This window comes from Pseudopodoces humilis, chromosome 13, assembly GCF_049639895.1.
Source record: "Pseudopodoces humilis isolate 2021_Gansu_Grassland_sample_001 chromosome 13, ASM4963989v1, whole genome shotgun sequence".
In the NCBI taxonomy this organism is placed as follows: Eukaryota; Metazoa; Chordata; class Aves; order Passeriformes; family Paridae; genus Pseudopodoces; species Pseudopodoces humilis.
Genome location: NC_142212.1, coordinates 7,121,070 through 7,133,387, shown reverse-complemented (window position 1 = coordinate 7,133,387; position 12,318 = coordinate 7,121,070). Strand labels below are relative to the sequence as shown.

At 44.6% G+C, this 12,318-nt stretch overlaps 2 protein-coding genes across 3 annotated transcripts in view; one reads left to right on the top strand and one right to left on the bottom strand.

Annotated features, from left to right (window-relative positions):
• The window catches only part of FANCD2 (FA complementation group D2), a 35,923-nt gene extending 29,691 nt beyond the window's left edge, over positions 1-6,232 (bottom strand). Inside the window, exons 1-8 of one of the 2 annotated variants that reach the window (XM_088061645.1) lie at positions 6,165-6,232; positions 4,858-4,947; positions 4,563-4,697; positions 3,864-3,931; positions 3,080-3,183; positions 2,494-2,557; positions 1,676-1,728; positions 660-738 (exon numbers count right to left, since the gene is read on the bottom strand). In XM_088061645.1, coding sequence (XP_087917771.1) covers positions 660-738; positions 1,676-1,728; positions 2,494-2,557; positions 3,080-3,183; positions 3,864-3,931; positions 4,563-4,697; positions 4,858-4,924 — 570 coding nt within the window. In that variant the 5' untranslated portion in view covers positions 4,925-4,947; positions 6,165-6,232. The other variant, XM_014251509.2, reaches the window with a different exon arrangement.
• A 79-nt stretch (positions 6,233-6,311) lies between these two features.
• Positions 6,312-11,498, top strand: EMC3 (ER membrane protein complex subunit 3). Its single transcript, XM_005522132.3, has 8 exons — positions 6,312-6,527; positions 6,617-6,674; positions 7,434-7,527; positions 8,152-8,256; positions 8,941-9,022; positions 9,174-9,253; positions 9,840-9,922; positions 11,251-11,498. The coding sequence occupies exons 1-8, from the start codon at positions 6,373-6,375 to the stop codon at positions 11,377-11,379; spliced, it is 786 nt and encodes a 261-aa protein (XP_005522189.1). The 5' UTR covers positions 6,312-6,372; the 3' UTR covers positions 11,380-11,498.
• Positions 11,499-12,318: the final 820 nt, after the last annotated feature.

The following is a 12,318-nucleotide window of genomic DNA, read 5'->3' as shown; positions in this document are numbered from 1 at the left end:
CACAAATCTCTCAGTACAACAGTATTATGCATCTAAGGTCCCACAGTGCGACATCTTGTCTGAGTTTATGCCAACTGTCCCTTAATTCATTGTCAGGGACATTGTCAGCAGCAGGACTGCTGACACCATGAAGCAGAGCATGGACTTTTGTGGAACAGTAGTATTTTAGAACTAGGATATGATATTGGTGAGCAAAGGAAACTAGGAAACACAACAAGCTTCCCAGTGTTTAGTACTCCAGTAGAGAGTAACCCACAGGGACCAACTGACTTAGGAAAAGAATCACCAGAGCAGAACAGAGAATTCATCCTCACACATTTGCAAGTATCCAGTACCTTGCTAAAATCAAACAAGAGAGGATTGTAACTTCCTGCCAGCAACAGCTTTATAATGGGATCATCTGTGTGAACACACATGCACAGATATAAATTTATGTAAAAGAAGACTCAGAGCAAGGAAAGAAGAAAAATAGTAAAAGATGTTCAGAGGTTACTCAAGGCAATTATAATGAAACAGAAAAAAATTAAATCTCTTCTTCAGCATGTGAATACAAAAATATCAGTTCTCATCAGCACAATAATTCAATCTAATCCCACCTGAAAGGCATTCCAGAAGTCATTTGGAAAAAGCATCCATGTGATTGCACCTCTGGTACCCACCTGGCTGTCAAGGAGCCTGTCAAGCCACTTAAACTGATTGACAATGAGCCGGGGGAAATTTGTTCCAAAGGTGCCCACACTGAAACAGCAGAAAAGGACACACAGGTTAGTCAGATCTACAGACACCAAAGCTCTGCTGCTGGCCAGCAAGATCAACACCATTCTTAACCAGCCATGAATACATAGAAAAACTTCACTCTTCTTACAGTTTGATAGGAAACAAGTGTAACAAGATCCATTTTTAGAATTCCCAAAGGATTCACAGGACAATCAACAGGGCTTATCACTTTTACATACAAGATCCTTTAGAATTCTTGGGTGAAAGCAGTTCAGACCTTGTGACTGTCTAGGTTAAACCCTCCTCAAACAAGATTTCAGTATGAGACAATTTCTTGGGCTACACCCCTGTGCAGCATTTGTATCCTGTATTTCAGCACTGGAACAAAAACTGCAGCAGGAACAGCCTCATCTTTCTGCCCCTTGGTCTGCCCCACTAACTCCAGGGCACAGGAAGAAGAGGTGAATTGGTCAAGTCTTGCCTGTGTTACACCTCAAGATCTCATACTCCACTATGGTGTTCTATGTTCAAAACCAAGAGATGCTCTTTCAATTTCCCTTGTTTGAAGACAACTTGCAATTTTAAAAGGATATCTGTTTGCATCTCCCAGCCTCCTAAAACTCTGCCAGCAGCCACTTCCATCTTCTATTTAATGATGAGACAACTCTGTAGTCCCTCTGCTGAAATAATTCCTAAGCTTGTGTCAGCAGCTGGAAAAAGCACAGTCAATGCACAATGTCTGCATTTCACCTTCTTGAAATTTGTCTTCTGTTTTATGGACTAACAAATTTAAGGCCATGGTACCTCACAGATTATTTTACACAGGTATGGAAAAAAAAACCCGTATCAGTGCAAACTGCCATTCAAGCAAATCTGAAGTAACAGCTAAAGTCAAACAGCTGGTGACTGTCCAAAAGAAATTTCATTTCAAGGCAGAGAGAAGCCAGTTTATACTCACATGTCAAAAAAGAATTCGGGGATCTTTTCCAACAACAGTGTTATGACAGCAGGCTAAAAGAAAGGAAAAAGACAGTGTTAGGGTGATTTACTGGCTGTGCTGTGGTACTGCCACCAAAACTGAGCTTTCAGAAAAGATGAAATATACACAGAGAATAAAATACTTGAAAGGCTCAATAAAAGTATTTCCTGTATAAGAAATCTCTTGCCTAATGCCAGAAATGAGGCACACAGCCTAAGAAGTGAAAACCACTTTAAAGAGTGTGGTATAAACTACCCACATAACCCAGCATGCCCAGAGCATACAGGCAGGATGAACAATTCCTCTGGGCCAATGAACCTCTCTTTCTCAGACCCTGAGCTGCTCTTCACCACACAGAAAAACAAAGAATCAATTTCAGATAAGTTTGAAAGCAGTGCCCAGCTCTAGCACTTAAAAAAACATTCTCCACAGTGGAAGTGGTTATATCTCACCAGAATTTCCCATGGCTGACCTCAGCCATCACCTCTCATTCTGCCCCTGTTCACCTTTGAGAAGGGTCTGGCTCTGTGTTCCCTACACCTTGCAACCAGTATTTGAAGACCATGAAATTTCCCTTAATCTTCTTTTAAAACTGAACAAAACCCAGTTTCCCCTGTCTCCGCTTGTCTGCCATGTGTCTCATGCCCCAAGCATCTTTGTGTCCTTACAACAACAAGCTGGACACTACTCCAGATGCCACCTCACGTGCCTCAAAACCAGTTCTATTAATCCTTTACTTAAGCAAAATATTCCCTACAATCAAAACCATTGTAAAGAGCAAGCTAAGGTGCCCATACCTGTAAGATCTTAATCCCAAGAAGCAGTTTAATGAGGCTTTCGCAATATGAGTGCACCAGATTCCTGCAAAATGAAAGATTCCACCACAGCTGTGTCAAAAACATGCTGGGAGAACAGGCTGTAGCTCTTTCCATAACTGTTTTTCTTAAGAACTACATATAATGACTTAAGGTAACACATGGTAATCACAGACACACACAAGAAGATTTAAAACTGCCCTTCTGCTCTGAACTGCCCTTCTGCTCTGCCCTTCAGCTGCTCTGAACCAGCTCACTCTTTACAAGACTAGAAATGTAAAAATCTGTGGTAAAGCTGTATCTCCTGGAAAATCTCAGAAAGGAATTGACCTTCACTGGCCCTGGCCAATTTTTTTCACAGTATTTGATTGTTACCATAAAATGCCATGGAATCCAATGTGTGCCATGGGCAGACAGTAAATTCTGTGACTTAACACTCTAAACTCCCTGCTATTAAACAGCCATCCTGCCTTGGTGTGGAGCTTTTAGCTGCACCCTAGTCAATGTCACAGGACATTACTAAAGACTGGCTCTGACTGAAGAGAAAGGCAAAATACATTTCCTCTACCTTGACCCCTCAGTCCGTACAGGAGTGCACGGCAAGAGGCAGTTCTTGAACTGGTTCCTGTCCTTGATGTGAGATTCCAGGCCACTGATGAACTGCTCCACAACCTGCAAAGCAGAGAGAAGTTATCCACCCCAGCCAACTACTGTCCTTTAGGATGCATTTGGAAGCAGATGATGAGAACCAGGAAGAGTTAAGGGAACTGCAGGCAGACAGAAACTCTCACAGAAGGAATGCTGGATAATAAATGAATGCTAGTCTAGACCATTTCCAGAGGAAGCATTGATTGTTCTACAAAGGAACTCTAAAGCAAGTGTCTTACATCTTACTCTGATTTAAAAAGGCTTTACCTTTCTTCCTGTTCAGCTGAGATAGCAACATTTAATGTGATGAGAGCTGCACCCAAAACACATTTGGAGTCAAATCGCTGGCCTCAGAAATTTCACCCTGGACTTGCTCTCTGGGGAGGACCTTCACATCATGGCAGTGTTAATGCTGCCAGCTCCCACCCAACACAAAACCAAAGCCAGCTTCCACCAGAAAGCTGTGCAAGTGATTTGTCTGTTGAATAATATTGCCAATGAAAATTACTTTGAGAGAAAAACAGTGGGACTAAAAGGCTAGAACAGCAACACTGAGAGAACTGGAAACTCTGAACCACAGAAATCCAAGATAAGCTGCTGTGTTGCACACTTTTGTGTGGGACTAGCAGGGACAGGCAGCTGCATTTGCATATTTTCCTACTCAGCAAACAGCTTCAAAGGTGGCTCCTGCCAAAGTTACTTACAGCTGGGTAAGTAGGGTGCTTCTCCAGGGCCAGACAGAGCTTCTTCTGGAAAGCCATTTGATCAACAGCTAAGGAAACAGTTTAGAAAGGAAATAAACAAATCTGTCCATACAATAATAAACAATAATAAACATACAATAATAAACATGTCTGTCCATCACAACAGCTACACCAAGTACAAGCTCTCAAGCCCACACACCAGCATTTCCTCATCTGCTCTATTGAGAAGTCCAGTTGCAAAAGCCTGAGTGGAATCAGCACTTGTGCTCTCTTTAGTCCAGGCTGAGAGTAGCATTGAAGACATTGAATACAGGACCTCCTTGGACAGGCCAGGCCTGTTGGACAAGGAAGGCCTTGTCTGAAATGAAAGGCAACAATGCCACATTTGTTTCCCCATTTCAGAGCTCCTGCCTCTGCAATTCAATACTGTAATCACAAATGCAGTCTAATATTTTTCTATATACCTCAAATAATCTTTCAGAAATCTTTAGACTTAACAGGTGGTATAATGAGTTTAGGTGATGCACTGAATTCAGCAGGAACAAGAGATATGTAAGAGGCCAAATGAAGGTTTGCTTAAATTTTGAAACAAGCTGTCTCAAGCACTTCCGTGCTACAAGTAAAACACACTATTACTTTGTACTAGCTATCCTTGCAGGTTTTGATCTAAATCAGAAAGAGCAAATGTTAAACTCATACCTATTTCATTCTGCCCCTCCCCAGCTTTCAGCACAATTCCTGATGTCCTGAGGAGCTCTTCAAAGACTCCTTCATTTTCCAATCCACAGAAGATAGAGGCATTTTCCTTATCAGAAATCCGTGACTTCTTAGTTTCTGAGAAAACAAGACATACTGCATCAAATATATAAAAAAATCAATAGTGTCATTAACAATCAGCATTATCAAAATTGCCATTTTGGCACTGTCCCTGCTTGGAAGCTGTTGCCTCTGTTAATGGGTCCCCACCCCACTAAGACAATAACCAAGCACCTACTTGGCAAGTCTGTCTTGCAGCTCCCTTCAGAAGCATCAACTTTCGACAATTTCCTTTTTGAAACCATGGTAACAAAACCTTTGTTGTTGCCTAAAAAAATGCAAGAAAAAGACAAGTGTTTAATTAATCTCTTTTTTAAAGCAGATCTAGAATGTATTAAAAACAGCAAAAGGGAACACAACAGAAATTGTGAGTACTCAAAGACAGATTGCCTGGGTAACCAATATCACACATTTTTCTGCTGTGCAGGTTGAAATTTTAGAGCTTGTCATATTTAAATAGCACAATACATCAGTTTTTCTAAAATTCAGTTTTTCATAAAACAAACCTTGGCCTTTCATTCAGGCATCAGGCAGATTAAATGGCAAATTAAAGTGAGCTACTATGAGGACCCAAATTGCATCCACTGAGCTAAACTCAAGACCCTCTCCACATGCCTGGACAAAGCAACAAAGGATTCACAGGTGAGTGTTCATAAGCCCAACCACATTAAGTGACCCTGTTCATGTCCCTCACCATGAATCATAGCCAGTGTACTCTGTCAGCACAAACCTCCACCTAACCCTTCCTCTTTTGGGGGTAGCAACAATTAAAAAGAAAAGAAACACAAAAACTTGACTCACCTTTAAAACTTAAAGGTTATTTAAACAAGATGTGTGCACATCTCACGCTAAATTTCAACTGCTTGGCAGAGGCTAGTAAAATGAGTTTCTTAAAATATCAGCATGGAAGGGGAACGGTTAAAAAAAAAGTGCAGTGAGCCTTTGAAAGGTGTTTCAGGTGTATAAATATCTGAAAAACGGGTGCCAAGAAGATGGTGCCAGACTCTCTTCAGTGGTGCCCAGTGACGGGGACAAGGAGCAATGGCCAAAACGAAAACACAAGACGTTTCACTTCGATATAAACAAAATCGATATAAGCAACCTTCAGGGTGTGGATGGCAGAGCACTGGAAGAGGTGCCCAGGGAGGTCGCGGAGTGTCACTCTCTGCAGCCATTGCAAACCCACCCGGACCCGTTCCTGTGTCACCTGCTCCGGGTGCTCCTGCCTCGGCAGGGGGATTGCACCGGGTGATCTCCAGGGCTCCCTTCCAGCCGTATCGATGCTGTGATTCTGTTCTGGGTGCGAGGTGCAGCCTGACAGCCCAGCCAGGCGTCAGGCCGGCACCTTCCCATCGCACCTACTGCCAAAGGCAGGGCAGTGCCTGAGGCGGCCTTTTCAGCTCCCCTCAGCTCAGTTCAGCCCAGCTCACCTGAGCCCCCCTCACCTGAGCCGAGCCGAGCCGAGCCGAGCCGAGCCGAGCTCACCTCTCGTCCTCTCCCGTCCCCTGCGGGCAGGACACCACACCCCGCTGTCCCCTCACGCCGCTCCCGCCACTCGCGCTCGAGTTTCCCGCCAGCGCGCGCGCTGACGCCATTCCGCCGGCGGCGGAAGGGCCGGCCCCGGAAGCGGAAGCGGGGCGTGCGGCGGCGGCCCGGTGTCGGCCGGAGCCGGGCCCGAGGCGGCACCGCCGCCATGAGCGAGCCCGAGCTGCTGCTGGACTCCAACATCCGGCTATGGGTGGTGCTGCCCATCGTCTTCATCACCTTCTTCGTGGGCATGATCCGGCACTACGTGTCCATCCTGCTCCAGAGCGACAAGCGCCTCACGCAGGAGCAGGTGTCTGACAGGTCAGGGCCCGCCTGATCCCCGCTCCCCCGGCCCGGCCCGGCCCGCTCCCGCCGGCCCGGCCCGCTAACGCCGCGTGTCTCTCTTCCAGCCAAGTCCTGATCCGGAGCCGAGTCCTTCGGGAGAATGGAAAATACATTCCAAAGCAGGTAGGGAGCTGCGCGCTCGGGCTTTACGAGGATGGCTGGGAAAGGAGCACAAAGCGCGGGGCTCTGCCCGGGCAGTGCCGCGGGAGGAGCAGCGCTCGCAAGGGCCGGCGGGATCGGACGCTGCCGGCTCACCCCGGAGCCAGAGCAGTGTCAGGAGTGCAGATTCTTAGGAAACTTGGACACAGCACCGCTGTATATGTCTTTTCCTTGACATTCATGTTAGCTGTCACTGCTCGATGTTTTACCTGCATGCTGACATGAGATGCGCCTCCAAACTGTCGTGTACCGTATCTGCCAGCAAGCACACAGGGATGTAGTGCAAGCTTGGGATAACGAGGTGGTCATACAATGTCAACTGAAACAGTTGCTGAACTATAAATGCATCGTTGGCTCTGCTGGTACCAAACGTGTATTTTGTGAAATCCAGAGGTCAGTTGGATGAGTGAAGATGTTCCATGTATCAGTATTGGTGCTCCATGAGCACAAAGAATTTGAACAAAACACTAAAAGCTCTTAAATTGGCATGGGTTTATTTTCAGAGAACTATCACAATTACTTTAATAATTTTAAAAAGCCAGAGATCTGGTACTCTGGATGCAGAAAAACGTGAGGAGCTTTAGAACACATGGGCAGTGAGACACCTATCCCAGGAAGGTGTGTTGTGAAAGAACTCATGAGATGGCTGAATGTCTGAGCAAGAATTAATGCTTCTGTCCTTTTACTTTTTATGGTGTTGGCATTGTCTTTTTCTGTTTTCAGTCTTTCCTGTCCCGGAAATATTTTTTTAATAACCCTGAGGATGGATTTTTTAAGAAAACAAAAAGAAAGGTAGTGCCTCCTTCACCAATGACAGGTATGTTAAGGTACCCTAACTGCAGCCAGGTAGAAAAACTTGTGTCTGCTGAGTGTGGAAAGTGAATCAACTTTGGAGGGAGCGCAGGCAGTGTGAGGAATTATTATCTCTCTCTCTTGGATAATAAAAATACTAAATTGCTCCATGTTGCTTAACTTCTGCCTTGAGCTCCTTGCAACATCTCAGGAGACCTGACAACCTCAGGGTAGCCAGGAGTGGGAGTCCTGCTCTTGTCTCTTTTTGCCAGTGTTTTGCTCCAGCTCCTGCAGGGTCTTCTCTAAAGTTATTTAATTTAAATAATGTATACAGCAAAATAGGAGCTTGTTGTCCTTCCTCTACCCAGGTCAGCTCACAGAGGGGTCAGGCCAGTTCAGAAATCTGGGGCAAGGGATAGGGTCAGACACAGAACACAACACCTCTGTGACAGCAGCTGCTACCACACTGGCTGAGCATCACATATTGCATAGTATTGTCAAAAAATGGTTCCATTTCAATGGAAAATTATAGATACTGGGATAGGACTGTTGTCTCATGCAGTTTCTTAATTAAATTAGCTGACATGTAATAACTTGTTTCTCTTTATTGTGATGTGCTGCTACTTCACATCCCATCTATGATTTACAGATCCTACCATGCTGACAGATATGATGAAAGGGAATGTAACCAATGTTCTGCCTATGATCCTCATTGGTGGTTGGATCAACATGACATTTTCAGGATTTGTCACGAGTAAGTGTCTGCAATAACATGGGTTTGGCTGTGTTTCTGAAGATGACCTTGAGGGTCTGAGGTGCATCAGAGATTTGCTCCACAACCTGAGAACAGTTAGAAGCAGCATAAGTTTGCCTTGAGGCACTGCTGCTCTTCACTCCATGAACTGCACAGATTTGCCTGTCCCATTGCAAAGGGGGAAAATTGTTTTCAGAGTATTGGCCACAGTCTCAAAGAAAATAGCTCATGAAATTGGGAACAACTGTATTGACAAAACCAGGATTTTACTAAAGCTGCCTAAGCTTCAGGTTGACACAGTGGATTTTCCTCTGAACCTTGTCCAGGGAGTTGGTTACTGTGTAGAGCATACACATCAAAAATACTTAAATTCATAGTTCTGGGTCTTTTTTCTATACTATTTATGTGGTAACTGTTTCTTTAACAAGGGACATTCCCTTTCACAGTCACTGAAGTAGTACCTGTGAGGGTTAATTCATCTGATTAAGTTTCAGAAAGTCTTTTAATATTAAAATGAATACAGAACTGCAGCTTTTTAAAAAATCTGTTAACTTTTCATTGTTGTACGTTGCACTCAGACTACATTAGATTAAATAAAAGAACTACCTGCTCACTTTGCCCTGTGCTTTGCAGTTGTGCATGTCACTTTGTGAAATTCTGCTTTTTTTTTCCTTTATCCTGCAGCAAAGGTCCCGTTTCCCCTGACGCTGCGTTTTAAGCCAATGTTGCAGCAGGGAATTGAGCTGCTCACTTTAGATGCATCCTGGTAAGCCCCTGTCCTCAGCAAGCAAGGTCCAGTTCCCACTTGGAAAATGTTGAATGTGTTAATAGCCCTTGGATGGTCTGTGTGGGCTGCCAGAATGAGGTCACAAGCCAGCTTTGAACCGACAACAACTGTGCTTGTTCTGATTTGTCAGGGTGAGCTCTGCTTCCTGGTACTTCTTGAATGTGTTTGGACTCAGAAGCATTTATACTCTCATCCTGGGCCAAGATAATGGTAAGGCACTTGTCATTTCTGGGAACTGGCTGCCCCTTCCATGGGATGTTGTCTGAGGGAGGCTGGGGAAAAGACTTGTAAGTTTACAGCCAAAAAGTTCCTGAATGCCTCTCTTGTTTCTGTGAGGTTACTTACTGTCCATGGGACAGCTTTGACAACACCTGCAGCCAAGTACCCAAATCTCCTGCACCAGCCACTGGCTCATAAACTTCCACAGTTGTCAGCCCAGGCTTTCTTCCCCGTCAAATCAGTGTGCAAAAGTTTTGTACTCATGTTTATTTTTAGCAAGTATTTGTTTTAAGGAAAACTGCAAAGATTTCTTAATGTTAGATGTGGGGCAGGACAGATGTGCATTGGGAATGTAAGAAACTATTTTCCTCAACTTTTCTGCATACTTTATGTAGATCTGGCTAAGATGGAGCAGGTGGGAGCAAGATGTCTTGTAAGGACTCCTGGCACAGCAGTATTGCGTGCTGGCTGTTGCTGCAATGTTCTCATCTATAGATAAAAACCTTTCCAATGGCACCATGCTCCAGGGAATGCTGTTTAATAACACAGAAATCAATCTCTCATTTCTCATTTGTAGCTGCAGATCAGTCCAGGGTGATGCAAGAACAAATGACAGGGGCAGCAATGGCCATGCCAGCAGATACTAACAAAGCATTTAAGGTACAGTATTCCCACCTGCATTCCTGTTTGTGTGAGCTTGCAGGGTCATAGGCTGCATGTAACTCACCGTCTCCCTGTGTCGAGTAAGGGATTTGCTCTGGATTCCTGTTCCTAAAATTAGAGCTGACAGCTTATGAGGGCTGTGGGAGTTGCTCTGGGTCTGGCAGAGCCCAAATAACCCTGAAGTAAACCTGACAGATCAGTCATTGCTGGTACAAAAGCTGAATTTATGTCCCATCCTCTGCTTTTGCTAAGGAAGGGTTTTGTTCTTTTAACCTTGAGGCATAAATCCAAAGCAGAAGCTGGCTCTCTAAAAGTTGTTTCAATAGTGCAGCTGAGTGTAAGTCCAGCAGGCACCTGATGGAACTTGGGTAAGAAAAGCCAGTCAGTTCAGTGGAAAATCCATCAGGATTTTACTGTCTTGAAGTTCTCCTAAAGCACTTTCCATAGTCACTTGCTTGTTACACTGCCTCTGCCTTTCACAGGCAGTTTGTACCCAGGTTTATGCACGAAGGACACACCTGCTTTCTGGTTTTGTAGACTGTAGAAGAGGTTTAGCCACACATAACCTGCTGCCTGGGAAGTGGGGGTGGTCTGCTCCTGCAGTTTTGTTTTCAGTAACCTTCCTGGTTAAAAAATCCCACACCACCCAGGCAGAGGCTCAGCCAGGGAAGGGACGACTGCAGTTGGCAGCGGTGCTGGAGTAGTGGTTGTTCTGTCACACTCAGCACTGAGGTGCAATTCCTGCCAGTACTGACTCCACTTCCACCCAGTCCTGGCCTTCCACAGCACTTCTGCCCATTCAGCCTCACAGGGACCAAAACCCACTACATGTTCCAGCAGAAACAAAAGGGAAAAAGCTCCATTGCAGAGGAAGTGTTCTGGCCAAGAAATACAAATCTCTTGCTGGGCATCATGTGACATGGATTTTTTTGCAGGCTTTGTGCACAAGTCTGTGAGCAGGTGCAAAATTTTTGGCCTCTTACCTGTTGTTATCAAGTAACTCTGAACTAAAGAATTAACTCACTGCAAAGCACTTGACCCACCAGAAGAAGGCTGTTATAGAAGCAATGGACTGTTCCAGAAGGTTAGAGGGTTGGCAGAAGGCAGATAACATCATTTTTCTAATTTCTGTAATGCAGTTTGTATTGATCAACTAACATCTAATTAAGCATAAAGCACTGATTTCAGAGTTGACAGGATTGCCAGGTTTTTAATAGAAATCAGTGTTTGTTGCCATTTTAAAAGCAAGCACTGTTTTGTGTAGTTCTTGTCTAACTAATCCTGTGTTGCTTTTCCTTCTCTACTTCTGTTCACTGTCAATGCAGACGGAATGGGAAGCCTTAGAATTGACAGATCATCAGTGGGCCTTAGAAGATGTAGAGGAAGAGCTCATGGCAAAAGACCTCCATTTTGAAGGCATGTTTAAGGAAGAACTTCAGACCTCCATCTTCTGAGTTTGAGAGTACGCTTTTGTCTCTTCTTGTAAAAGTTATTTGAAAAGAAATCTGTTATCTAAAATTATATAAGGTATTTTAGCAAGGCTGAGAATAAAAGAAAAACATCATGTTCAGAACTGCAGTGCCCTCACTTTGTACTGAGCCCAAAGACAAACATACACACTATTTCCCCATTAATTTAATCCTTCCCAAGTCCATTTGTAAGCACCTGAGTGCCCACACAGCCCTTCCTGCCTGTGAGCAGGGTGTTCCCAAAGACTGCCTGGCGGTTACTTACTGGTCCAGGTGGGGATAAAAAATGCTTTAAGCTGCCCACCTTGCACTGTAGAGAACACAGAGCAACTGTTCCTGGCTTATCCCTCTGCAGGAACTCCTCAGACCTCTTCCCCAGGGAGAAGTCCCAACCTGGAGAAATGCTTTGTAAAAAGAAGATTTTCAATACTCTGGCTATTATTTTTTTCCCCCTTTCTTTATTCTGAGCACCTTTTTCTCAGGGTGAAACTCTAAATCCTCTTCAAAGCAGGAGCTGAGCCAGGACTGTGATTTTCTGTTCTCACCAAATCATTCCAGTGAACAGGGAAGCTGCCCCTTTGCTTTCGCTTCTTCCCAGGATGGGTTTCACACCATGTTTTGGAGGTCAGCCCTTTACAGCAAAGCTCAGCAGCTGCTGTTCTACATTAAGGCTCATTAACCCTCAGGAGTTCCAGTTGAAAACAAGCTCCTCTTGCTCTTACACTGTAATTTTGGCATGAAGACTTCAAATCTCCCAAGGATTTCACAGCCCACCTTGGCCTGCAGGACTGTGACAATCCCACACATAAGCCCATTGCACTTCCTCAGCTTTCTCCAGCCTGCTCTCACAAGTGTGTTCATGTTGCCTTGAGGAGGAAATTCCAGAGACTGCAGGACAACTACCTCAGTGGTACAGTCACAGGC